The 26,721-nt window shown below is 49.8% G+C and overlaps 7 protein-coding genes and 8 non-coding genes across 15 annotated transcripts; 3 read left to right on the top strand and 12 right to left on the bottom strand.

Annotated features, from left to right (window-relative positions):
• Positions 1-33: 33 nt before the first annotated feature.
• On the bottom strand, positions 34-105 carry PHYSODRAFT_t423. The gene has a single exon. It is a non-coding gene; the product is annotated as a tRNA-Gln (tRNA).
• A 108-nt stretch (positions 106-213) lies between these two features.
• On the bottom strand, positions 214-285 carry PHYSODRAFT_t422. Its single transcript has one exon. It is a non-coding gene; the product is annotated as a tRNA-Gln (tRNA).
• A 458-nt stretch (positions 286-743) lies between these two features.
• On the bottom strand, positions 744-815 carry PHYSODRAFT_t421. Its single transcript has one exon. It is a non-coding gene; the product is annotated as a tRNA-Gln (tRNA).
• A 108-nt stretch (positions 816-923) lies between these two features.
• On the bottom strand, positions 924-995 carry PHYSODRAFT_t420. Its single transcript has one exon. It is a non-coding gene; the product is annotated as a tRNA-Gln (tRNA).
• A 458-nt stretch (positions 996-1,453) lies between these two features.
• PHYSODRAFT_t419 lies at positions 1,454-1,525 on the bottom strand. Its single transcript has one exon. It is a non-coding gene; the product is annotated as a tRNA-Gln (tRNA).
• Positions 1,526-1,633: 108 nt separating this feature from the next.
• Positions 1,634-1,705, bottom strand: PHYSODRAFT_t418. Its single transcript has one exon. It is a non-coding gene; the product is annotated as a tRNA-Gln (tRNA).
• A 458-nt stretch (positions 1,706-2,163) lies between these two features.
• PHYSODRAFT_t417 lies at positions 2,164-2,235 on the bottom strand. The gene has a single exon. It is a non-coding gene; the product is annotated as a tRNA-Gln (tRNA).
• A 108-nt stretch (positions 2,236-2,343) lies between these two features.
• PHYSODRAFT_t416 lies at positions 2,344-2,415 on the bottom strand. Its single transcript has one exon. It is a non-coding gene; the product is annotated as a tRNA-Gln (tRNA).
• A 1,391-nt stretch (positions 2,416-3,806) lies between these two features.
• PHYSODRAFT_483163 (hypothetical protein) lies at positions 3,807-3,965 on the top strand (the record flags this gene model as incomplete). The annotated part of the gene is made up of 1 exon (XM_009521542.1): positions 3,807-3,965. A coding segment is annotated over one exon (159 nt), but the record flags the coding sequence as incomplete, so codon positions are not given.
• A 1,992-nt stretch (positions 3,966-5,957) lies between these two features.
• On the bottom strand, positions 5,958-7,188 carry PHYSODRAFT_325656 (hypothetical protein; the record flags this gene model as incomplete). The annotated part of the gene is made up of 5 exons (XM_009521541.1): positions 5,958-6,071; positions 6,166-6,353; positions 6,479-6,614; positions 6,681-6,813; positions 6,965-7,188. 5 exons carry the CDS (start codon positions 7,186-7,188, stop codon positions 5,958-5,960), a joined length of 795 nt encoding a protein of 264 aa, XP_009519836.1.
• A 230-nt stretch (positions 7,189-7,418) lies between these two features.
• On the top strand, positions 7,419-11,116 carry PHYSODRAFT_325655 (hypothetical protein; the record flags this gene model as incomplete). Its single annotated transcript, XM_009521540.1, has 5 exons — positions 7,419-7,509; positions 7,815-7,890; positions 7,960-8,050; positions 9,898-10,074; positions 10,850-11,116. 5 exons carry the CDS (start codon positions 7,419-7,421, stop codon positions 11,114-11,116), a joined length of 702 nt encoding a protein of 233 aa, XP_009519835.1.
• A 2,500-nt stretch (positions 11,117-13,616) lies between these two features.
• PHYSODRAFT_296590 (hypothetical protein) lies at positions 13,617-14,578 on the top strand (the record flags this gene model as incomplete). The annotated part of the gene is made up of 4 exons (XM_009521539.1): positions 13,617-13,803; positions 13,886-13,913; positions 13,935-14,236; positions 14,304-14,578. The coding sequence occupies 4 exons, from the start codon at positions 13,617-13,619 to the stop codon at positions 14,576-14,578; spliced, it is 792 nt and encodes a 263-aa protein (XP_009519834.1).
• A 323-nt stretch (positions 14,579-14,901) lies between these two features.
• PHYSODRAFT_479272 (hypothetical protein) lies at positions 14,902-15,398 on the bottom strand (the record flags this gene model as incomplete). The annotated part of the gene is made up of 2 exons (XM_009521538.1): positions 14,902-15,227; positions 15,281-15,398. Coding segments are annotated over 2 exons (444 nt in total), but the record flags the coding sequence as incomplete, so codon positions are not given.
• PHYSODRAFT_478847 (hypothetical protein) lies at positions 15,389-15,901 on the bottom strand (the record flags this gene model as incomplete). The annotated part of the gene is made up of 1 exon (XM_009521537.1): positions 15,389-15,901. The coding sequence occupies one exon, from the start codon at positions 15,899-15,901 to the stop codon at positions 15,389-15,391; it is 513 nt and encodes a 170-aa protein (XP_009519832.1).
• Positions 15,902-19,110: 3,209 nt separating this feature from the next.
• On the bottom strand, positions 19,111-20,392 carry PHYSODRAFT_325652 (hypothetical protein; the record flags this gene model as incomplete). Its single annotated transcript, XM_009521536.1, has 3 exons — positions 19,111-19,707; positions 19,765-20,061; positions 20,147-20,392. 3 exons carry the CDS (start codon positions 20,390-20,392, stop codon positions 19,111-19,113), a joined length of 1,140 nt encoding a protein of 379 aa, XP_009519831.1.
• Between the last annotated feature and the right edge of the window lie 6,329 nt (positions 20,393-26,721).

Genomic DNA, 26,721 nt, shown 5'->3' with positions numbered 1-26,721 from the left:
GCGTGGTGGTGCCGGTAGGATGGGTGCAAAACGAGGTCCTACCGGGATTTGAACCCGGATCGCTGGATTCAGAGTCCAGAGTGCTAACCATTACACCATAAGACCAGCACTAACTGGTCTACCCCCTAACCGATTTTCAAACGCGAATTACGAACGCTACACGCACCGCAGCGCCTCCAGCACGCTACACGCTTGCAACGCCGCGCAAAAACGAGCTCCTACCGGGATTTGAACCCGGATCGCTGGATTCAAAGTCCAGAGTGCTAACCATTACACCATAAGAGCGCCTAACCCAGCCCTAGCGCACCTACTCCGGAACCCGCTCGTGCCACGCAAATACCGGCCGCCACGCACCTCGCCACCGCCGCAAACATACACCACGGACCTGCACCACCCGGTACCGATGCCCACCCACCCGTCTCGCCGGCCAGCCGGGTTCGATCCCCGCCTCCGCCTCCTGGGTCATCGCTCGTTTTCAGCGCCCCTATCGGCCGTGATCCGTGCTAGCTCGTGGGTATGGGTGACCTGTGGGTGACGGTGGTGTGACTGGCCGCAGTGCCAGCAAAGCCGCACGTGAGCCTTGGCAGCGGCCGCTCCGGCGTCGACCACGAGTCTTTGGAACTCGAACGTAATAGCGGCTGCTGTGAAGAGGCAACAGGGCATCGGGGAGCGCGTGTGTGCGGCAGGTGTTCGGCGCAGCAACAACGGGGGCGTGGTGGTGCCGGTAGGATGGGTGCAAAACGAGGTCCTACCGGGATTTGAACCCGGATCGCTGGATTCAGAGTCCAGAGTGCTAACCATTACACCATAAGACCACCACTAACTGGTCTACCCCCTAACCGATTTTCAAACGCGAATTACGAACGCTACACGCACCGCAGCGCCTCCAGCACGCTACACGCTTGCAACGCCGCGCAAAAACGAGCTCCTACCGGGATTTGAACCCGGATCGCTGGATTCAAAGTCCAGAGTGCTAACCATTACACCATAAGAGCGCCTAACCCAGCCCTTGCGCACCTACTCCAGAACCCGCTCGTGCCACGCAAATACCGGCCGCCACGCACCTCGCCACCGCCGCAAACATACACCACGGACCTGCACCACCCGGTACCGATGCCCACCCACCCGTCTCGCCGGCCAGCCGGGTTCGATCCCCGCCTCCGCCTCCTGGGTCATCGCTCGTTTTCAGCGCCGCTATCGGCCGTGATCCGTGCTAGCTCGTGGGTATGGGTGACCTGTGGGTGACGGTGGTGTGACTGGCCGCAGTGCCAGCAAAGCCGCACGTGAGCCTTGGCAGCGGCCGCTCCGGCGTCGACCACGAGTCTTTGGAACTCGAACGTAATAGCGGCTGCTGTGAAGAGGCAACAGGGCATCGGGGAGCGCGTGTGTGCGGCAGGTGTTCGGCGCAGCAACAACGGGGGCGTGGTGGTGCCGGTAGGATGGGTGCAAAACGAGGTCCTACCGGGATTTGAACCCGGATCGCTGGATTCAGAGTCCAGAGTGCTAACCATTACACCATAAGACCAGCACTAACTGGTCTACCCCCTAACCGATTTTCAAACGCGAATTACGAACGCTACACGCACCGCAGCGCCTCCAGCACGCTACACGCTTGCAACGCCGCGCAAAAACGAGCTCCTACCGGGATTTGAACCCGGATCGCTGGATTCAAAGTCCAGAGTGCTAACCATTACACCATAAGAGCGCCTAACCCAGCCCTTGCGCACCTACTCCGGAACCCGCTCGTGCCACGCAAATACCGGCCGCCACGCACCTCGCCACCGCCGCAAACATACACCACGGACCTGCACCACCCGGTACCGATGCCCACCCACCCGTCTCGCCGGCCAGCCGGGTTCGATCCCCGCCTCCGCCTCCTGGGTCATCGCTCGTTTTCAGCGCCGCTATCGGCCGTGATCCGTGCTAGCTCGTGGGTATGGGTGACCTGTGGGTGACGGTGGTGTGACTGGCCGCAGTGCCAGCAAAGCCGCACGTGAGCCTTGGCAGCGGCCGCTCCGGCGTCGACCACGAGTCTTTGGAACTCGAACGTAATAGCGGCTGCTGTGAAGAGGCAACAGGGCATCGGGGAGCGCGTGTGTGCGGCAGGTGTTCGGCGCAGCAACAACGGGGGCGTGGTGGTGCCGGTAGGATGGGTGCAAAACGAGGTCCTACCGGGATTTGAACCCGGATCGCTGGATTCAGAGTCCAGAGTGCTAACCATTACACCATAAGACCAGCACTAACTGGTCTACCCCCTAACCGATTTTCAAACGCGAATTACGAACGCTACACGCACCGCAGCGCCTCCAGCACGCTACACGCTTGCAACGCCGCGCAAAAACGAGCTCCTACCGGGATTTGAACCCGGATCGCTGGATTCAAAGTCCAGAGTGCTAACCATTACACCATAAGAGCGCCTAACCCAGCCCTTGCGCACCTACTCCGGAACCCGCTCGTGCCACGCAAATACCGGCCGCCACGCACCTCGCCACCGCCGCAAACATACACCACGGACCTGCACCACCCGGTACCGATGCCCACCCACCCGTCTCGCCGGCCAGCCGGGTTCGATCCCCGCCTCCACCTCCTGGGTCATCGCTCGTTTTCAGCGCCGCTATCGGCCGTAATCCGTGCTAGCTTTTGGCTATGGGTGGTCTGTGGGTGACGGTGGTGTGCCTGGAGCCTGTCACGCACTACTTGGCCTCGTATGCGTTATCCTTCTCGATGAATCCAGCCTTGTCAACTGCCTCAAACTCAGCGAGGGTCGCACAAGCTTTACCTTCTCCAAATCTGTCGATCTCCTGGATTGGCGCTTCAAGTGCAATGTTCTTATTGCGTACCTTCTCGCAAAGCTTCATTCACTTCGCGATTTTCTCTTGGTACGTCGTCTGCAAGTAAGCCCGGTACTTTTGAAGGCGAACACGCTCGCCGAATATGGTGTTCGTACTTGCTTCAAGCATTTCCGTCTTGTAAAGACTGAACACCTTGCATGTTTCTTCAAGCGCGCTCAGACCAGGCTGTACTTGGAACTCCGGAGGCATCCAATGGCGCTTGTCAGGTGTTAAACCATGCTTTTGACAGCAAGTCGACGCCCTCCATCTAAATGAACTTTTGTCGGTGCCAATGCATCACTATGGACAATGCCTGTTGCCTACCTGGGAGAAAATCTACTCGAACAAATCCGCATTGCGGCTTAGTTCCTCGAGAGGGTGCTTTATTAGCCCCCCCACTAGCTCGGGTGTAAGAGCAAGAGGCACTCTTTCCACCTCGCGGAGCTGCTGCCGAAGCGCTTCGGATACAATGGTAAGCTTGGGTCCTCCATATTAAATTAAAGAAACTTACGGTACCCTCAAGTCGTTGAAATGACTCGGACGCGCGCCGGCTACGCTGGTCTCCTACGCGCTTGGCGCGGTGCTTGACCCATGAGCGCTTGCGAATCTCGCGGCGGGTGTCGCGCACTTTAATTCCCTTACATTTCTTTGCGTGCTTGGAAAAATTCGTGCGCGATATCCCGTTGCCACACTTCTCGCACAGCTTCTTCGCCGCGCTACCGTGCGGAGCCCTGGCCATTTCGGTTTATGGTGCAGAGACCAATCGTCGTGTGCTTACTGGCTGATATTATATTTTCGTAGATTCAAAATTTGATTGGCTAAAATATTTTTGCATGGGATTGTTTTGGGGGTTGCGCTGGTGAAAGAAGTCTTGTTCGACTCGAAGCGTGCGTTACTACCTCAAAGAATGGGCGATGACTTCAGAAAAATAACGCAAAATGAAAACGAGCTCTGTAATCTGGGTCCTCGCGCGGTCACGCGAGGACCCAAAATGTGGTCGAACGCATCATTTGCATTTTAAAACGTAGATTCGTTGTCCTTCATTTGTGTGCGGACTTCGAGCTTACCAACAGCAAAGCAGTGATCTTCGCGTTAATGTGCGTACACAACTTCCTACGGCGATTCAGAAGGTAGGTCTGACGTGGCCGACGATTTCCGTGACATCGTGTGGGAACAAGAGCTGGATGAAGTTGTCGACGAAGAGGCGGAGACTCCAATTAGTTTTGACTTCGGCAGCGTATAGGCATGTTGGGAGTGGATGGTGGCGGTTATGAGGAGAGTACGAGGAACTCGATAATAACGGTACATTGAACTTGGACGTCGAAATCGTCCAAAAAATGGCGATGATGGTAGTAGTGCATGCAGCAGCCCTGAAGGCAGTGACACGATCTATGATAGCGACGAGATGGTAGATGACGACAGCTCGATGTTAACAATATTAATTTTGATCCAGATGGGTTCGACGTGTCACGCGCACTACTTCCTCGGTTTGGAAATAATCGCAACAAACGATTCACGATTGGATAAAATAATCAATATTACCCCGGTTGTACTGCTAATAGGTTTGAAAGAAGCCCACGTAGCTCCCCTTTCCAACGGTACCAAGCGGGTGGCTCAGCGCGCTCTACAGCCACCGCCAGAGTCGGTTGCCCGGAGCCACTCCGATTTCCCCACTTTTAAAACTCCGCTATGGCCGCCCGCTTCTTCTCACACGCCCACTGATGATATAAAGAGCGACTTTACCGACAATGAACGCCGTTATGTCATCCACGATCTTCTACGGCGCACTGTGAGAGGTATTCTGGACCGAGGAGAACTCGCAGCACTTGCTGATGACTTGGGATGTTACCAAGTCTCGATGGGATGGCAAGCTCAGTATATGGCTGTTTACAGAGAAGTATGAAGCCAAGAAGAAGAGTCGTTACCGACGCAGATGAACGGTGTGCACGAAGAACATCGAGGCCATCTACAGGACTGTCGACAAGACCTCTCTGGTCTGCTACGTCATTCCAATCATCGAGCTAAAATGGCTGAGACGTTGGGACCCCCGTCGGCCGATCCTTAGTCCGCAAGACAGCGCCAAGCCCCACGTACCACCTCACGAACCGACATCGTTGCTGCTGCTGCGGACGGTTGGAACATTCGCTTGGTATTCCGACCGGCTAATTCACCAGAGCTCAAAGACCTTGAGTTAGCCCCGTTTGCCTCGAAGCAGAGCCTACAGTACAACACACCATGCAATGGAGTCGACGAGCTGGTCTTCGTGGTTGAGGAGGCGTTCAAGTTGATGCGAGCGGAGACCCTGAACGGGATTTTTATTTCCAAACGGAGGAAGTACATGCATACGATGTCTTGTACTACCCTACTACTTTAACTCTTGTTTCTTGTGTGAGGCGGTACCGATTACTAGGTTGTTAAGTGAGTTGGACTTGCTGCTCGTCGACGCAGGAATGGTTCGGGCAATCACCTTCAAGACAGGTATAATCTTTCGGTGTGATTACAGAGCGGGTAATTGAATCCAACTCAGCACGTACACGCGATCAATCAGCACACCGTAGCGTGCGCAATCCCGACACGCCCGACCAAAAGCGGGAGCTCATCGCACGCTTCGTCGCCGAAGCGTGGCGGAATGTCTCGCCTGAGACCATTCGGAATGGCTTCATCAAGAGTGGCATCATCCCGATAGGCCCGAGGGACCGCCTTGGGCGTTACTGCGTCGCCGCAGAGGTAGCAGAAGAAGCGCCGATTTTAGAGGACCAGTAGGTAAATCGGAATACGAGCGAGAGGGGTTGTCACCTTTAATCAGCACTCGCGTATGATTTGTTTTATTTTTTACGTGTGTCGCATTTAGTTCGTGTGTCTTATTTGATCCGTGTTTTACGGTACATCGGCGGCCAATACATGAAGATGCGCAGCGAGCTCATCTTCAGTATCATCCGGGGTATGGGCAAGCTGTTTCTCCACGTGGCAAGCAAGGTAGCGCTTCCTACAAACAAATGCTAGCAACAATAGTAAGAGAACGATAATTGTATGTCAGTGATGTAACCTATACCTGACGTTATCCTTGAACGACTTCATCACTGCGACGTTCATATGGGCAATGCCAGTAATTCCAGGTGGGACAAACTAGACTTGGGTGCAGCAGTCCTCCTCCAGCATGGCCCTCACGGTCGCCATCTTGTGGACTTTCAAGCTGTCCAGGAGCAGCAGCTTGCAGCCATTTACACTCGGCATCCAGATCTGCCAAAGCATGACATAACAATAGATGTAAGAATATTAAATATAAACGCCAGCAATAAAGTTGACGTACCCGTTGGATCTACTCGAGCATGACCTCTTCGCTGCAGTGTGTCTTGCGCTGGACTGTGTGCTCACAGTCTGGGGCCCCGAAGTATGGACTCCAAACCGCCTGCGAGACGGGCCCGCCGGCGATTCCAGCAAAGACGATCAGCAGGGGCAGTTTTTGCCCAGTCGCAGACGCTGCGAGGAAGACAGAAGTTCGGAATCCGTTCCCTTCACTGCCTAAAACGTAAAGATCAAACCGTAAAAAATGTAAGACCAATTATTAAATATAAACTCTTCAAAATAAAAAAATCCTTGGACTACATCCACAGTTGAAGCTCCCACACAATTAATTGTGGTTTTACCGTTCATGTCGATAAAGATGGCCGTCTGGTCCATGTTGTAGACCGATTCACACTTCTTTGTGCCCTCGATAAAAACTAGCGATGCACTCTCCTCGATTGCGTGCTGGATTGCGTGTGAGAACACACCTGCAACTCGCTATAAAATAAAATAAAAATTAGTAAAAATCCAATAGATAAGAGAAAATAAAAAAATGTAGCATACCTCCATTTCGGAACGTTTCTTGCGGCTTTTGTGCGTGATCCGCCGGATGGTAAGAAGATTGCGCTTCAGGAGGCGCCGCAAAAACTCGATGTTTGCCGCTCGCGATCTCGAAGAGAAGAGGCGAGCGTCAAATCTGGCATGCATAATGAGTAGACACTCCATCGAAACACAGAGAGATCGATTTTTACGCATATACGTGATCCATTGGAGGAGTCTGCAATAGCGCACCAACCCAACCGTCAGATAATTATTTCCATCAAATCTAAATACGGGTTCAAACGTACCTTTCTCCGAATTCCGGGTTTTTGATGTACGTCTTGGCGTGCTTGCTAGGATCCAAGAAGTACATGTTCGGCGCTGCTTTCCTGATGTCCTTCTCTTCCTTGCGCCGGCGGTAAATTGTGAAGCGATGAACCCCCGAGGAGGCAGCTGCAGACACAACTGTCCCCGCCGCGAGGGCCAAAGCACACAACTTGTGCTTGTTTTTCTGCTTGGGGTGCCTGGGCATGTCCGAAGAGGAGTAGGAATGATAAAAATCAAAGGAAAAGCAAGGACGGGTGTCATTTTGGCGCGCCTAGGAAATCAATGGCGCGAAGAGCTCAAATATTTTTTTTACTACCGTAAATAATAATGTCCCGTCTCTATTTTATGACTTGGGTGCTATTTTTACCAGTGCCTTATTTGATCCTTGTTTGGCGGTAGTAGGTCACGCTGCTGGCATCATGGTTTACAGTCAAGATGGAAGGAAGACGTATGAGGATGTCCGGAGGAACATCCGTGAAAGATGAACTCAAGTTCGTTGTCGAGGCTCGACCTGTCATTTTGGACAGTTTGGGATTGACTTGTTGACTATACGATGGATGGCAACAGGCCAAAGGGGGTTTTCTGTCTGGGGCGTTCCTCCTCGTGCTACGGTTGAGTAGTACGTGTAATGGATAATGAATTACTTTGAAATTGGACTTCTTTCGCTCAAGTGTCTACTCAACTCCTTTACTAGATCGTACTGCTACTCGGCGACCAAGGCAACATGCTACGCTGGAGCGCTAAAGCTGTTAGGTTATGAGCCCAACGGCAGATTAGTGATGAACAATTGGTGTTGCTGTTGGTGATTTGCGTGTGGGTGCCGGAACGAAGGCGTCCAGCTGTATGAGAGTGAAGGAGATCTGGACTTAGTGAATGTGTTCGAATGCGTGGCGCCGGACTTCTGGAGGTATGTCGATGGTTAGAGAAACTTGCTGGTAGCCGGGAAGGTGCGGATTTGCTCGCGTCGGAGTAATAGCGTGTACACGGGCACGGCCAACTTCCTCTTCACAAAGCCGTTTTCCCGTCTGGATGAAGCCACGGTGAACACGGTGCCGGTCACGGTCTCGGTCTAGACGCTCTACGACGTCAACCAGACTCTGGTGGTTTCGGTGCTGGGCTCCATGGACAACGAGGAGCTACTTTAGGGCCTAGGGAGAAATATGCATTGTGAAGGGAGCAAGGTGGCGAGAGGCTGCGGTGGAGCTGACGCATTTGCAGAGTGGAGTGGGTGCGTTGACGGATTGAAGTCGCCAACACGTCCAAGCAGGGAGTTGACGACAGGCAAGGTAAAACAGATGACGGGAAGGTAGAGCAGGGATGATGATGATTTGGTGTTCCTGCGAGCCACATAACCATGGATGGAAGCGGACTCCTCGCTACCTGCAGCCACGACAAGTATGATGATACCGGACACAGGCGCTGCCAGCTGGTGATGTCGGACGGAAGTGTATATGTGTTCAACTAGAGTCTTGACTATGATTGGTGGCGTGAAGTAGCAAGCGGAGGGGCATTGGTCTTTGGTCTAGCAATACATATTGAACGTCGTGTCTGGGAAGGTCAAGATGGTGATAATTAGCATGGTGAGTGGCATTGAATTGCTGGTGCATCAGTCGGCGCGTACTTGTGTGAAGCGGTGATGGTGCGGTGGCCGCCAACAACTACCGGTGCCTGGCAGAGTGCAAAGATTGAGGGTGGTGTCGTGCTTAAAGCGAAGTCTGCTGAGGAAATACGTGACGATCGCAGGCGGTGCGTCGTTGCACGCATGTCAGTCCCCGATGATGATCAGCAGTTCGAACGGAGTTGCGAACGCATCGATGAATTTGGGAAGAGCACCGACTAGTGCTATGGAGTTGTGTTGGCTTCGTCGACATACTGGCAGTAACAATAGGATTGTAGTTAGTCGGGTTGACCAGCTAAGTATCAGTTGACAAGTGGCGACGAAGGCCGTTAACGACACCGTTGCGCATGGCCATGTCGGGTGCTACGTTGGGGGTGATGACAACGAACGCGGAATTGTGCGAATGCCGACCGGGTCGGAGTAAGATGACGGAAGCTTGAACACGTTGACGGCGCCCTCGGTGGGTGGTGGCAGACGCGTGAGCAGCAGCTTTAGGTTGATTTTCGGAGTTGGAATACCTACCGAGTGTCTGAAAGGATCGGCGTACACCATACAAATGTGTGGTTATTTTGCTGTTTTTCCCCGGCGGTGTGGTGCTAGGCTATGGCAATGGAAGTGTGCGTCGCTACTAGACGTAACGTGAACTATCTCTGTGAAGATGTATTGAGGCAGCGGAGGGGAACTAATACAGGCAACCGGAGTTGGATAGTGGTGGAAGTTCCTTGTGCAAGGGGGCTATCGGACTGTACGTCGGTACATCATCAAGTAAGTCGTGTAGTGGGAGGCAAGATGCACGGTGAAGTACTCGGCTACAGTGGTACCAGGGCGGTCATCGCGGCTGGGTGACTGGATCAACCAGCCCGCGCTGTGGCACTCAGCATTGGAACTCTAGAACTCGTGTCTGAGAGTGCGAAGACGAGGTGTAGTGGTGTCGACAGTGTTCCGGTGAAAGCGATTCGGGCCGTTTTGAACTGGTTAGAAGTTTTCTACTGTCAGATTGGATGCCAAGTTGAGGCCAGACCGCAGGCGGTCGGAATGAAATTGCGGAAGGAGGCTCGGCTACTGTACTGCAACAGTGGTGCTTTGATGTGGTGCACTGTTTCTTCCTGTGGCTAAGTTGTGTAGGCTAGAGATGAACTGAGGTCGACTGTGCAAGATGGTATGGTGGTCGCTTGACGTACTAGTCGAGACTTCGCAACGCGAGCCGACAAGCATCTACTGGGGCGCCGTGATGTCGCGGCTGTGGAGTTACTATGTCGCAAGAAGGCATACAATGAGTTGTTGCTGAACGTGCAGTGTGAGGCCGTGGTGGCAGACATCCACAAGGTGGAGTGCAACTTGGTCCATAACTGCACGCGCACGGATGCGAAGTCGGAGATCGAGTGTCTGGGAAATGAGCTGGAAGCCCTGGATGGACTGGTAGCTCTGGATGAGCTGTGTGCTCAGCGTGAGCTGATTGGTCTGGGTGTGCTGGTGAGCGCAAGCCGTTATGGAAGCAGCCAACTGTGACGGCTGGTCCGCTGGAGGCTGTTGGCTAGCGGTTGGGCTACTTGGGCAGAAGGTCTTTTAAGGGGGATGGTGCTTTGTGCAGCGCATGCGGTATGACTGAATGCCAACCGAGTGTGTGACATTGAGCTTCACGGGGCTAGCTGTCGAGAGTGACGTGCCAGGCCAAAGGAGCGCTGCCGCATCGGTGTCAAGGAAGCACTGGTGATTAGTTGAGAGCGCACTATGGAATTCGCATCTAAACTGGTTCCCACAAGCCTGAGTGACGGGGGAGTGAGATCACCTCACCGATTTCTACGACATCACTCCACGCTTTTGGAGCATAATGTGAGCCGTACAGAATCGTGCAAAATGGAGTTTCAATGGATACGAAAACAGCGGCTGCATGTGCTACAATAATAGCTTGCCAGATCCTGTACGGGCACATTTTGGTTGACCTACGACGTTGACAGCGACGTGATACAACAAGGGACACAAGTTGGGATCGAATTACGGCTGCAGTAACTAAGTGGCTAGAGCTGTTGCGCTGCAGTCGTCGCTGGCAGGAACGTCAAGACCGGTTTGCAGTTCTATACACGGTTATGTATGCGCCAGTAGTGATATGGTACGGATACATCGATGGACAAGCTGTGTATCATTCGCGTGGCGGTGTTGGCAACGAACAAGGCGTCGGGGTATACAAAAACAAAGGTGTCTTGCCGTCAGACTCAACGATGAGAAGCCGTGATGATTAAACTTCCAGTATGGGTCAAGAACCGTGGGATACCCGAGTTCGAACCGCACGGCGTGTGCGAACAACTCCGAACGTCGGTCAAAGCTGAATGCTGCGGCATTGGAGCAGTCACTGATGCCACGAACGATGCTCATTGCGACAGAGAATAACGGAAGCGCGCAGCAACACGCCGGATTGGAGACAAAGGAGCACCAGTGTGAAGAACTTGGCTACGTGGTAGCGATCATCGGTGCTCTGGACTTGGTGAGGGCTCTCCTGAAGCACGGATCCCTGTGAGGATGCGTCGATGTTCTGGAACAGCAGTCATGATCAGCAGTTGGACGTTCATAATTGCCATGAGAGCAGACTAAGCGTGAGGCGCAGTATGATGGAGACGAAAATTGGCTGATGGGGCAAGTGGCGTGAGCCGCGGAGACCCAGGGGCGTTGACGGCCAAGTGTAATGGCTGAAGAGGATGAGTTGGGCGTGACGGTGTTGGTGGCACTGCTGATGATGCTTTACACTGTACACGCGAGGCGCTGGCTACAAATGCGATGCGCTGTTGAGTGTACCTCACAGCGGGAGTTTGCGGGTCCAATGGATACAACTCGGGTACTTGTAGTACTGATCGCGTGCGGTTGTTTTGGCAGTACTGCCTAACAACGGAATCAGCACACAAGCGATGTATTGCACGAATGCAGGGATACGGCGAAGTCGCTGCATTTGATGTGCAAGATGAATGATGTGTAATGAAGGATCGCCATCGGAGCGATGTCGAATGTGGAACGAGCGTATGCGCTCTGAGGGCCGTATGTAGATTCCAAACGTTGGCATCGTGGCGATGCCGAAGTGCCAAAAAGGGCACGCGTTCAGGGGGAGTGTGAAGAGCGCTTCACGAGCCGATGAACGCGAGTCTCTTGTGGTGACAAGGCAGTAGAAGATCGCTATGGTGACGATAGCGGCGGACAACGGAACATGAGTTCAGGGGGAGTATGAGGATGTCCGGAGGAACATCCGTGAAAGATGAACTCAAGTTCGTTGTCGAGGCTCGACCTGTCATTTTGGACAGTTTGGGATTGACTTGTTGACTATACGATGGATGGCAACAGGCCAAAGGGGGTTTTCTGTCAGGGGCGTTCCTCCTCGTGCTACGGTTGAGTAGTACGTGTAATGGATAATGAATTACTTTGAAATTGGACTTCTTTCGCTCAAGTGTCTACTCAACTCCTTTACTAGATCGTACTGCTACTCGGCGACCAAGGCAACATGCTACGCTGGAGCGCTAAAGCTGCTAAGACGCGCATACGTTGACGGTATAAGCGAGAGATTTTTTTGTAATGAATGCTGACAAGACCCGCTTACAACTTTGATTTTATGCCGACAGGATCAGCATGGAACTGGGACGGGGTGCCATGTTTGCTTCGAAAGCAAGGCATCCTCCACAACGGTAGCATTGAGTTGGCATACTATATTACCTGTAATGATCGAGTGAATACAGTGTATCATTTACATTACGTTGGAAAATACATGTCCTCAACTTGATCCCATCTCACTCACACGAATGATTTCATATTGGTTGGCTGCTCAAACCTGTGATGCGCTTACTGCGACGATGCAGATGCACGAACCCAACGACAACTTACTTGGTAGTTTCCTCTTCATCATCTTTGGTTGCATCATCTAGTTTCATAGGAATGGGCTGGGTGTTGTAGTGGGGGTCTGAAAGTTTCTGCCATTCGTGGCGACCGTCACATAGCTTCTATGGATTGTTGAATAACGCTGAGTGCGTGGTAGGCTACCTCTTCAAGCACGCCGATTCTCTAAATATCAGTGTTGCATGATTGCACTGTGAAAAGGATTTTATCCGCAGATCATACCAGTACCTTTTTGCGGAATAATTACCGGCGAACTTAGCAACAAAATGTGCGCAGAAAAGCCAATTTTATATTTGTGTTCACTATATCATACTGAGTATCATACGATTTCTTATGCCGTCCGGGACGGTTTAAGCGTTTTTTAATGCCGTACATATCACCCCTCCGCGTCCAAGGGGTTGAAACGTTTCGGCTGCATTGCTGGTTTGCCATAGCTTTGTTTAATAATTAATACTCCCTCCGTTTCAGATTAGTTGACCGGTTTCACTTTTATCTACGTGCTGCAAATACTTTGCTTGGGACCCCTAATAATTCGCACACTAAAATAAAGAGCGCAGTCTGCTGCTTCATGTTGTAATAACCGTGCTAATTTAGGTTGCTTCCTCTCTTTTCCAGTGCCTAAAACGTCGTTGGCCCATACAATAATCAAGTGATGATAGGCGCCTGTAAGTTATAATCGCGACTAGGGCTTTCTTCCTCGTAAATCCTAGTTTTTAATTTCTTAGAAAATAAGGACACGGCGGGAATCGAACCCGCGTCCATCCGCACAAATGGCGGTGCTCTTATCCAATGGAGCTCTACCAAAACTCACGCAAACTTGATAATTGCTACGGTCACATATATGTCGTATTTCTCGTGGCAAATCCGTCGTAATTTGTGGAGACGAATTTGACGTCTCCACAAATTTCGTCGAGCGCAAATGAAGCGTACCAATATTCAGGTACACATCTCAACCACCAGTCACACCAGTCAGTCTTACTTGCTCCAGCCAGCACCTAAGGCACTTCACGTTCTGCGCTCTCAAGCTTCTCATCAGTCAAGCCATGGCCCGCCGATCCAACGGCAGAGGCAGAGGCTTTACTACCGCTCAAGTTGACCGTACGTGCGACTGCTACCTCCTTATTGGTGTTTGCTAATGACTAATGCGTTTCGGCGTGTGCTTCACAGGTCTCCTGGCACTTGTAGAGCAGCATCTGCCTCTCGGGTCGGCTCAGTGGGAAGACGTGCAGTACGCGTTCAACAGGCACTTGCCCACGGACTGGCCGCAGCGTGATACAGAGTCGCTGCGGCGTAAGTTTTACGCGCTGAAGAATGCGCGGAAGCCGACAGGTACGCTATGATATGGCTTTGTTTCTACGCATGCCATTATTACTGTTGTTGTTGTTGCTTAACGTTATCGGATAATATATAGGCGTTCCAGTATGTCCTCCTGAGGTCCAGTGAGCTAAAAGGATCTTCAGGGAGATTGAGAGCAAATGCAGCGTGGTGCAACTAGATGATGATGACCATAGTGCGGTCTCAACTGATATCAACTGTGAGAATGATGATCCTTCTGAGAATGCTGCTCACGCTGACGCCGAAGCAATGGCAGCCGTGGAGGACGATGGCGATGCCCAGTTGGGCGGTGGAGGACAGGTCAATGCTGCGCACGAAGTGGCGGACGTCCGCATCTCTACTCCATTGGCTGCCGCCACTTCGGAGGTTTATGATACGCCCGCCGCCGAAAGTATGGTGCCCGACACCAAGGCCAAACGGGCTAAAGGTATAATATTGATACCTGCTTTACTAATAGTGTTTTCTACTGAAGTGTTTAATGTATTATTATGTAGGTAAATTAAAAGCATCGTCTCGCACCGGGAAAACGCAAGAGGAATTGGCACAACTCAGCAAGCTGCTGAAGCGACAGAGCGACGATAACCCCACGATGTCTCAGACTGCTAAAACGCGAGTGAAAATTGACAGCCTCCTGGAAGAGATGGCGCAGCCAAGCATGGAGCTACCACAGCTGCTGCCGGTGATGGAAGTACGTGCTCACCAGCGCGAGCTTCAGTATCGCCAGGAAAAAGAGGCTCGAGTAGAGAAGCGCGAGGCGGACCGGCTGTGAGCCCAAGAAGAACGCGAGCGTCGTGAAAACGAGCGTGCTGAGCGAGATGCCCAGCGTCACGAGATGCTTATGACCATGCTTGCTGCCGCTTTGGCAAATAAATACGCTAAGGCGGGTAAGCTGCTGAGCAGCTAATAGAAATGCAAATCGTGAACCTGGCTGAAGTTGATTTACTTAAAGACCGATCTAATCTGACTAATACTCGTTCGACGCACACGAAAGTTGTACAGCCTGTAAATATTATTCAGGCGCATATGTCATTTGTCTGCATTGTACGGAAGAGGTAGAAGCAGCCGACGGTAACACTTAGACGCGGATCCCATTCACCATTCAGCTGCTTGACGCAGAGATGTTATCGCGTTGTGCAATGCGAGCATTGCTAAACGGAAGTCAGCCGACGCTCGCTCAACATCCCCATCTTTTAGAGGGGTGACGATCTTGCCGATTGCCTCCCGAGCCACTGGAAAAGCGGAGTCGGCGGCAACACCGGTTCCAGGCACAGTAAAATCAGGATTGGTAAGTTTTTCTTGTAATTGCCGGCTTGTTTCGCCATCATTCCACGAGCTCGGGCAATTGTGGCGCCCCCACACCAATGTACCATCAACACCGTAGCACAGTGTGCCAGTCACCAAAGTGCTGTGAAGCCACCCTTCAAAACAAATAGTTAAAAAATGTTAATTCCTTGCAAGGTGTGCTACGAACCGTTGTAGTTAGCGTTTTGCAAGTCAGCTCTTGTCGGTTCTTGCACGCGATAATTCTTGCCATCAACGAAGCCCCATATTCCTTCAACTAGCGGCTCCCGTGCTTGAGTTAAACGTGACCATTCGAGTTGCTGTTCCTTTGAAGGAAAGCGGATTCTGGCTCATTAAGACAGGCACAAAGTGCAGTTTCAGCTTTAGCTAGGACACGCGACAACGTAGCCGGAGGAACTCCAAAAAGCTCGCACAAAGTTTTGTTTTCTACAGCGGGTGTGTAATAATGCAGCAAACAAGCGAGCACAGCATGCTTGAAAATGAACTTGGGCGGCCGGCCAGACTTTCCAACTCCACTCTTAACAACATAATGCACACTAAACGCTTTTATCAAACACTCAAATGACTGGGGATCAATGGAAACAACCACTATAAAGCTTCCACGATCCTGACTTGCATACAGAGTGTGCCAAGGCGATTTAGAAGGATCGATCAACGCATCAACAGTTAACATATTGCGGTCAAATGTAAGCATACACCGCAGCCGTAGGCGTAGTAACACTCGCTTCTTCGTACGAGCTTTTTGGAGCTCGCTTGCCAGCAGAAGCTGGCGGCTGGTGGTCTCTCGCATGGAGCCGAACTGTAGTTGCTCGTCTCCACCAAAACTGAAGCCACTCTGTGAGTGTAGCCATGTACTCAAATGTGCTGGTTTTGGTCGGGCTGATGCATAGTAGCAAACGCGACGCAAATTTGGACATATTTGGCACATAAATTGCGTTTTGTGACAGCGTTTGTGTTAGTTTTGGAAGAGTTCCAATTGAGCTACGTGCCCAAAGCCCGCTTTGTATCGCCATAAAATGCATTTATTCTTGCGATGTTAGAATCTTGAAAGCCTCTACCTGCAGCCTCAGCAGTTTTTCCTTCTCATCTATATCGTGACTAGCAAGCAAATGGTACGCAGCACCCTCTAAGTATACCGATGAATTGCACACATAGTTTCTCCCGAGTAGACCGGCTTTGCGGAGCTTGGCCTTACCAATGTGAGGTTGCTTGTAGCTGTTGTTTCCGCGGTCTTGAATGACGCACTCCATGACCTTCTGCAGTGACACAAATGTGTCTTTAAGTGCGCTGTCTTTCAGGCTCGTGAAAAAGTCGATGTTGCGTGGACACTCTTCATATTGAAGCGCTTGAATCGAGCAGAAGTACCCCAAATCAAGCGTATTTAGGTCGGGGCTGTTAGGCGGCTGTACATCGAGTGTGATGTTCCAACCGCCCTCTTTGCATGCTGCACGAATGACAGGGTCGTGGGGGCTGACATGACAGCGAGCACCATCTTGCTTAATGATCAGTTCAGTACCACGGAGTGTAGACGGGCACTTTGACTTGATGGCAGGAATGGCGTTATCAACCAGCATTGCAATCTGCTCCTTGCGTCCGACATTGACGGAATGGGTCACCAGGGTACCCGCGGCTCTGTTCCGAGAGCTCTTTAGAGCAGAAACGCGCTCCACAAAGGGCCACATGCCGATCTTCCCGTCAAAGACCATGGACCCATCAGCACCGTATATTGGACGCATTACAGCAGCCATGAACATAACCTTCGTGATGAAGCGCTTCGACTGGACAGTGCGGTGTGGCGGCGTCTCGTGTGGCGCCATGTAGATCGTTCTGTCGGTCTCCGTCATGTAGAACCATTTCTCGTCAATGTAGATTCGATTATCTAAAGAGTTGAACTCGTAAGTCTCTGTATCAACAAAAGACAAACAAAACGCCAGCCTACGTTGCGCAACAAGGTTACTCACTAGGACGTTGCATCACAAGCTAGAACACGCGTACCTCGCACTCATGTTGGCTTCTGTCCGGCGAGGTTTGATGGAGTTGGTGTCGCGCACGATCTCGCCGGCAGCAACCACACGCTGGACCGTTGACGGTGAAGGTGAAACCTTTATGGCCTTCGCGATAGCCCGCATTGTACGCTTTTTCCTCTATGGCAACGCGCTCACCCGCTCTGGAATGTCAGTATGCTGCTTCTTCCTGCCGCATTTCCCTTGCCTTTTGCTTTCAAAGGAGGGCAGCCCACCACCTACCCGACGATGATTTACCGTCACTCTCCACGTGCGAAACACAGAGCTCTCACTCCAGCCAAAGCGCTCCGCAGCCTGCCCAACGAAATGATACGGCACCTTCAGATCTGCAGAGTGCTCTAGCGGAAATGTCGCTGTGCTGAGCTTCGTATCGGGAGTCAGGTCTTTGTTGGACTTGCGTTGGCTTTCGGCCATGTCTGAAATGTGATAATGCTAACTGCGTGGCGACCTGAGCTCGCTTTTCCCGCGCTAAAACTGCCCGCACTAATTCTGTGGGCAGTACATTAACACCAGTTGTGGGTTTCTACTTGTGTGCTGATTGGATGGTCTTAGCCAATAATATCTAGCCAAACTAAATTTACACCAATGATTTTTGTTGGTCAAGTAATACAAAACAAAGTTCAGAGGGTTCTAGTCAAGTAGTCTGAATCGGAGTGAGTATACAATATGAATGCTCGACGTACCCCATATGCTGACTAAGCCTCGAATCTAGCAAGCTTGATGGAGATCCATTGGTGTTACTGGATCGTGATATTTCTTTGAGATCGTACAAAGTCCTGGAGTAAGTACGTAATGGACTACTAGCCAATTGATTTAACACGCAATGCCCCTAACAGACCGCATGGTCACTCTTGAAGGAGTAATGCTATCACTCTCAAAATTGACACAGGTGTTCACATAGGTCTCATTAGAATATTGGCGAAGTTTCGGCATCAAAGGCCGTAAGGCAGAGCTACAGTGCTGTTGCAAGTGCCGAGGTTGCAATTGCCCCCAAATCCTGGTGTTATAGGTTTTTTATGCACACGTTATACGGCTTTACATATGTACGAAAAACACGTTCTATGTTACATTTGTAAACGGTTGATTGCGATATATGTGCTTGACGTTACTGCACACGGCGTCGTCTCCCAGAGACGTCTTTTTCGGCGAGCTCTTTCTCAACAGCTAAGCCAACAATACAAATGTGCCCGATGGATTCCATTTGTTATAATAGCAATGTCTTGCATCAAATAGTACTATTAGATAACAGATGCAAAAAGTCTGTCCTAGCGTATGATAATCAGTTTCACAAAAAACTTATGAAAATGCGAACATAGGCGTTTTTTCTCAGGGCAAGATTTTTTCATAAAGCAGATGAAGCTATGTTGCAATACAACTGTTGTTTCTAATAGATTTGAATCTCGCCACAAATATCACACCAGCGAGTGAGTGCCCGGAATAAGTACGATCCTATGAAAAACAGTTCGCTACATGTGTGGTTCAAAAAAATATTTTTAGGGGTTCCGGGTATCAAAAAATATCCACGAAACGACGCACGTGTCGCTGTGCTTCAATATCAACTGTTACTGAAAATGGTAATCGTGCTAAAAATCAAGTTGCCAATAGCACACCCACTGGAACCGCGAGCAGACTTCACCTCACTTTCCAATTTGACACCAAGCCAAGGGGGTGACGGGCCGAAGTACTGCGTTCGTCACACGCCAACCCCTGTCGTGCATTATGGAGTTTAAGAGGGCGCGTGGTGTGGTATTAGTGGACAACTGGCATTTGTGGCTTCCGTGGTTCTTACCGCTTTGAAGTTGCAGCCTAATCCTTTCTAGCTGCACGGAGCTTGATTACATCCATTCGGTGGCAAGTTGGTTAGTCCGCATACTAGTTCATAGGGAAGTAAAGTAGGACAAACAACAAGTCTCAAAGCGTTCTATTCTATTTGCATACAAAGTAGAAGCAAATCTAGAGTAGCTCAAAGCAGTCCTTAGATAGAGAACGAAACCGACTCCTCAGAGTCGTACTGAGTCTCGCACTGAGAAGCGGAAGCCCGTGTGCTGTAAGGCGCTGGGCGGGAGCGCAGTCGCTGGCGCATGCGGTAATGGCGCTGGGCCCTAGCCCGTTGCGTCCGAACGCGGTCACCCATAGACTGGTACTTGGCAAGCACCATGTCGTAATGCTCGCTGTCACGAGCGCGTAGTGGCATTAGACCGACGTGAAAGTTAGTTAGCGCGGTGCACAGCCGAGCGACACAGTCAAACCGGTTCTCATTCCACTTGAACGTCGCGTAAGTAGCCTTCCACAGCATGCACATCCGGCCGAAGAAGTTCTCCACGAGCACTCGATCCGATGAGACGGCCTTGTTCCGAGCGAGGTCTACCCGGTCCAGTGTTCCTCCACGCGGCTTCTTCTTTGGCTGGATAGTACGAAGCACGCGCCCAGAACCTTGGTACCCCTTGTCCACGAGCACTGCCCACATTTCCGGGAATTGCGTCGGCTCAGCTCCAAGTTCAGGGGCCGAGGCGTCGTCCTTACGCAGCATCTGGCGATGGACTGAGAGCCTGTCCAGCATCATCGTCACATCCTAGCACGACCCAGGCGAGTGGTCGGAGATGTCAACTGCGAGGCCAGGTGGCGCCACCGAACACTCAATCTTGAAGCCGTATAGCTTGTGCTTCGCCGAAAAGTACACCTTCTGCTCCGTAAAACGACCGCTTGGACGATAGGCCGGCTGGAACTTGACATCGGTCGCGTATAGCGCATGAGGGTAGTTGACGAAGGTGTTGCCGGCCTCCATCTCAGTTGGCATCTTGACCCGCTTAACCAGCTGGTGATACAGGACGGGCTCGACCGTCTGGATGACTCGGTGGACCATCTTCTCCAGCGTCGACATGCCGATGTTGAAGTCGATAGCGTGCTTGTGCCATGTGTCGAAGTGCTTCAGCGCGGTAAGCGTGACGAACGACGCCTCCTTTCCAGAGGTTGACGGCTTACGCCCGCGGCCTTGAGTACGCAATCGTTACTGCGGGCTCCACGATAGCCCAAAGAGCGTCCAGCTCCGGGGCGGAGAAGTTCGTCATCGCCTTGAGCGTGTCGTCACCCCCGGCGGCGGTGTAGTCAGCGAGGATAGGCGACTCAGCGTCCGACGCTTTGTCTTCGACATGGCGGGCAACGTCGCCAAAGTTCTCATGGCTGGTCACAAGGTTGGCAACCTCGTCATCCCACTGGCGCGTGAGGCGGTCGAGGACTTGGTCGGCGGTGGATGGCATCTTGCTGATGGAAAGTTCAAAACTGAGGGTCAATCTGACTTATCGCGCGTCGTGCGTGGCTCGTAAGTAACTGGCTGGTATTTAGCACCAGCCAGTTACGAAAGAACTGTACTTATTAGATAAGGCAATCTCGTAATAGATATCTATAGAAAAATATGGATAAAGCACGATCGTATTATATTTTTCTGAGCTTTTCTCAGCTGCATACTAACTGAAAGAGTTAGATGTGTTAATACCGCATCTTATAATAATTATGGCGGTATATCTATAAAAAGGAGCTGTTTGCGCACTGCAGTATTGTCTCGTAAATAACTTTGGTATCTACGGTACACTCCCATAATTTACGAATACCCCTGTTTTTTTACCCTGTGGTCTATTGAGGGCTAATAAACTACCGGATTAAGTTGCGTTTTGAAATTTCGTTAAAAATGACCAAAAATGGCGGGTTGTTACAGGCACTGCGTGTTAATATACCGAATCTGAGATTTCCTACATGATACCCCAGGAAGTTTGAAGTTGCCCCTTTTTCACACTATTAGGCAAAGCGCCAATTTAGGAGAGAGTGCTCAGTTTAAGAGAGCCATTTTCAACCAGTAATAGCGCAGTATTCTTAAATCAAATCGCTATGATTGGTCGATAACATTTTATGAACGGCAAACACATAGCATTTGCATACAAACTTCAAGCTTAAATCTCTCTTAAACTGGCGCACCTGCTATACGAGACGTCTTTATAACTTGCTTTGTTTTGTGTTGCCTTCGCAACGTCTTTGGTAGATCCATAAATAGTCGAGACCGTCCTCTTTCTGCTGGTGCCAAATCTAGCGGTATGCGCCAAAAAATGACGCCGGTGTGACAAAACAAAATTGGCACTCCGAAACCACTCTTAAATTGGCGCTTTGCCTTATCTTGAAAATTGTATGCCAGAGGATCGTCTGCGTCCAATTTTGTACTTTTTTTACGGTGTCACCTTGGAGAAATCTCTGCTGTAGGAAATCTCAAATTCGCAGTTCGAAGAACTGTGTTTTGACGGGGTGTCACGCGTCTTTAAACCCCGCTAGAGTGACTCTGAATCAATAATGACATGCAATGTCAACTTCAATCACAGTCGCTACCCCTCACTTGACCGACCACTAATCGCGTTAGTTAGTAGAGTGTTTTTCCGAGTCTATGGCCTACATATATTATTTAGACTCATTACGACTGTATCTTGTTGATATCGGTTTCACCGCGAGTATGTCGGTACATGTATTATTATCAGACCGATACCGTAGGCTTTAGTTTCCATGAAGCAGCTCAGAAATGCGAATACGTAAGAGGCCATCTTCTAGATTTTGAACACGTACTAGTTTATGGGAGAGATATCAGAGCCAAAACGGTGCGGGGATCGCTCCATGAACTAATTAATGCAGCATATCGCAAAGGCATGTTATTGAAGCTCTCAGGTCAGAATTTCTCGAGTCGCGAAATGGCGAGTCACCGCTCCTCTTTTCGAAAAATAAATGTTGCTTCGGGGTGACTGTTGTTGAAAGGGCAGCTGCTTACCAATATGAAGTGCTTTGGAAATGCTTGCTTCTGCATGAGTATGAGCGAGCTATTGAGTTTATTGTCCTTAGCTCAATTTTTACCCGTATACTCTGCAGGAAGAAGAAGAAAGAATGGTAAGCATGTTCTTCAATTTATTATGGCGACAAAAACAAAAAATGGCTTCATCACTCAATTCGCACAGCGGATGCCATCTAACGCCATGATTTTTTTTATGCGTGCAGGTGTAACATTTTCTATTATGTGCAGTTTTTACCATGTTACGAACTGCGACCTTCCCCGGGGAGGAACGACCCGGGTCACCCTGTTTTGACGGGGTGACACGCGTCTGTAAACCCCGTTAGAGTGACATCGAATCATATAAATAGTGACATGTAACGTCAACTTCGATCATGGTCGCCATCCCTCACTCGACCTGCACTACCGTACGCCATTCAACGTGGGAATCCAAATCCGTCTTGATGGCGGGGGAATAAGTTCTTCACAGGGTTCTTCGAATCCCAATCTCCGGAGGGTAACACAGACTGCATGTTTATATAACCCAAGCTCTGTTGAATGCCGAAAAAAGAAATTGACAATGGCGGCCGAATGTACGCTTTGTGTGCTTGGTTTGTCAGCCTTCGTCTCATGAAAGTAGATATCATTACGAAGCCTCCATATACCATGAAACGCTGTGGAGGTGTGCACTCTCCAAAGCAGCAGCACTTTCTTCTGATGCCGTCTCCAATCTACTTTGAGATCCCGCGGTTTGGGAAACAGCAGTAGACGGTGATGTGCCTCAATAAAGAAGATGATAAATCTTGTAACCATTAAAACTCTATCACATCGTTGTACTGATTTGGTATGATAAGGAACTCCTACAAAGCCCTTGATATCTTATTTACAGTATCTTGTATTGTGCTTTGCATCCAGTTTGCCCTCCTATTTAGTGCACTACTTAGTGTTCGTACTTAGTAAAACATAGTGGTCATATGAATAAGTCGTGTTTCGAAGCCGGTTTGGCTTGGAAATGGCACTTTCTAAAAGTGCCAAAAGGTTGTTAATCCGTACTAGATGTCCTAGATCATGCAGGAGATAGCATATGTGTACTACTTAGTGCTGATCGAGCATCCACGACTTACAAAAATTCGTACTCAAGTACGATTTATAGATTTGTCGTGCTCGATAAGTCGTACGAGTTACAGTTCAAAGCGCCAAAAAGTCTGCAAAGCACAATAAATTGTATACACATCCGCAGATCATTTTAAAAGTGGCAAAATCAGAACAATTTCCACCTTTTCCACTTTCTGGCGAACCTTAAAGGTGAAACAAATTTTGGTAAGAATGACCAAAGTTCAAGTCTTTTCTGGACGATGCCACGTACAATAGAACTCACATAGCTGTCAAAAGGGCGCTGACACAGTACAGATGCATGACATACATGGCGGAAACTGCAAAAATGCTGTTGGAGTTGACGAACACGGCTGTGCTTCTATTCGTAACGAAATACCCGTAACTTTTGCTAAGCTACACTCACGGCAATAGCGAAGTTCGCACGTTCAGGGCTCGGAAAAAATGAGTATAATATAATAATTATAGTATTATATTGACGGAATAACTTATTATTGGATTTTCCGGGTTTCCGTAAAATATGATATTGTACCAATAATAAGTATACAGTGACACCTCTATAAATGACACCCAGTTCGCTCGGTCTAATACGCTGTTTCAGTTAAAGAATTGGTCAGATAAAGAAATGTCTACACTTCTAATGGCTACATTTTCAAATGTTAGGTACACAAGGGCTTTCTTTACCTGGTACCCCTCCAGCATTTTCGTACTCTTGTTTTGTTTCGTCTTCACACAAACAGAACTCAACCAATAACGGTAGGCGCGGCATTGTCTGTTCCTACTCCTTCTTCTCATTGGTATTAGCAGAATCGCATCCCCTCAGGTTGTACGTGAGTTTCAATATAGCGAGGTTATTGGAATATTTATTGTCCCGATATCCTGCCACCATGCCTGCAGTTTTATCTTTTGCTTGGTATCTACTGCATAGCCCGTAGTTGTCTCGACATCATAATATTTTAGTTTTTCGTAAAATATATATGTACGCTGCGCTGATTGTAAAATACTGTGGCTAGCTTATTTATCACAAGCTTGCAGTTACTGCAAACTCTTTGTTCCAACTTAGCATCCGAAATACAATTTCTTCGCTCGATTTCTTGTGGCGGGAGTAGTGGTAGCAATGGCATACGTGGGAGGAGGCTGGCAAGTGATTGAGAAAAATATATGAGTTTGGATCTATTAGTACGGCGTCCATTTAGAGGGTTGAGGCGCCAACAATTGCGACCATTTAGAGAATAAAGAGGTTTTTGATCAGTTATAGAACACCTATAGTGAAATCCATATAATCCCATTTGCAGTCGAGGAATCCTAACCAGATAGGGAACACATGGTCAGTTAGAGGGGTTCATTTAGGGAGGTGTAACTGTATTGAGTTTTCACCAGACTTCAGTCGCTAAAACACTAAAGTTCCCGGTTAAAACCCATTTATACGCCCCAAATGTTAGTTTTACGGTTCAGTATTGCCCCAATAATACACAATAATAATTATAATTATTATTACGGGAGCCTCAAGAAATGGAATAACGGATTATTTTTTCTTAGATTCCCAAATCAATTTTATATTTTATTTTCCGAACGTGCGGCACGTTATAGCTCATCAACGCAGATTCATGCTCTTTCGTAAGACGATACTTAGCCCCAGAATGCCTATCATAAGACAAAGCGTCTTACGTTTTCCGATCAACGCGTTTTGACTACATCTTGGTTTTTGTATACCAGTGGCTACATTGCATATTGTCTGTCAAAACATAAGACAGTTTGGACACTAGTTTGCGCCATACAATTGGCCAAAAGTGTTCAGGTCACAGCGGCATCGTTGCCGCGGACGCGGTGGACAGGCACATCGCTTCGTGTGTGAACAAGAGGGTACTTACCCTACCGCACCATGCAACTGCATCGTTTCGGCGCTCAACGTTGCAAGTTGGCCGCTGGCAGCAAGCTTAAATATCGGCATAATGACTGCACGAACGCGTGCATGCAACCCGTGGAGCTGTTCCACTCAGAGGTGCAGCCGTTGTAGGGCACGGAGTTACGATGAAGTCGGCAGACGTAAACTAAGAGGGACAAATAGCTCGTAACGGTAATACATGTACATTTTAATGTAGTAAATTTTATGCTTGAGCGTACATCATAGTAGTTGTGAAGGCGTGGCAGCCAGGGAACGGTGTTGCCAGTGGGCTCCCCGAGATCCTCCAACCCCCTCTTACCTAATCATTACAGTCCAGCAACAAAATGCAACCACGTACTCTGCAACAGCGATAATACCTAGATTTTATACCTACGACGCTGAGGTGCGGAGGAGCTCCACACTGCTGCGCGGGCGCTCAGCGCGCGCCATATCGCTGCTGGGCTCGACCTTCGGGATCGGCGAGTTACTCGGTATCTCCTGCAACTAAGCCACTGCCTGCAGCCATGCTTTTTGTCGATGCTACAGCGTAGACTGGTTTGCGTATGCGCGCTCTATCCGAATCTCCATCTTCTATGTAGTGTTAGTACTTTACTGTAGAAAGGAGAGTTGGCGTGGTGGGGTGAACGACTGTTGTCGTTCACCCCAGTAAAGCGAAGAAATATTGCTCCACTACGGGAACAAACGGTCGCATGATAACTGTGCTATGATGTCCTTACATTACATTCCTGGCAAGTATATTTAAATCTTCTAGCAGGAGGTTAGTGCATGGCGTCAGGATCAAAGGCCCGGACATTTCAAGGGGCATTTTTCAAGTGCGCTGCCTCTAGTAAAGGAGGCAAAATGCGCACACAGATAAATCAGTCCAATTTACGAGCCGAGATGCAGCAACACTCGAGACTACATAATACAATATTAACCAATGAAATTGCTACATTTGATTTGTCGTCAAACTGTCTTACGAATGCTCGACACAAGTGAATGATTCATCGACGCAAAGGCGTCATAGGTGCGGTAAATGAAGCTAGGAAGCAAGACGGGGTTCCCCGTACTGCCACGAAGGGGGGGGGGGGGGCACCATGCCGCCACGCGTATGCAGATATGCGGTTGCCACTGTTGTCAATTTATACATTTGGGTATATATTTTGATCGATGCGAAACGAGGTTTGGATGTACCAGCGGGGGCAGCGATCCGATGCACAGCGAGCTCGCAGTCTAACACAAAGGTTGCTTAAGTACTTACTACTGACCTGCAATGTACTTAGTCAGAGGGCTAGTAATTATACTTGGATATTGTATGGATTCCACTTTTTCCACTTCCTGCTGAGAAAAAGTGCCACTTTAAAGCAAAAAGTGGAGAAATTGACAAGGTCTGCACATCGGGTCTCGATTTCTGTACGATCAATACGTATGCGTGCACAGCACATACTTTTAAAACGAAGTTTTGCCATGTACGAACTGCGACCTTCCCCGGGGAGGAACGACCTGGGTCACCCTGTTCGGTTTGTACTTAATGGGTATCATCACAGCTGGGTACAGGGGTCATGACCCGAGTCACTATCAGATTTGGGACCTAACTATGATACTTTTCTTTTTTTACCTGAACTCATTCGGGACAACACAGAAGGTCGCAATATGGGGAGGAAGTCTGGCATCTCAATCCGCTCCTATGCGGCAGCAACGGCACCTTCGGGGCAGGGGCAGCAGGCTGATGACAGTGCGGTGCAGATGCAGATAGAAGCGAGCGAACGGGCTACCGTACAGGCAACTCT

The sequence above is a fragment of the Phytophthora sojae genome (genome assembly GCF_000149755.1).
Source record: "Phytophthora sojae unplaced genomic scaffold PHYSOscaffold_2, whole genome shotgun sequence".
NCBI classification, from domain to species: Eukaryota; Oomycota; class Peronosporomycetes; order Peronosporales; family Peronosporaceae; genus Phytophthora; species Phytophthora sojae.
This window is presented reverse-complemented; position numbering and strand designations above follow the sequence as displayed.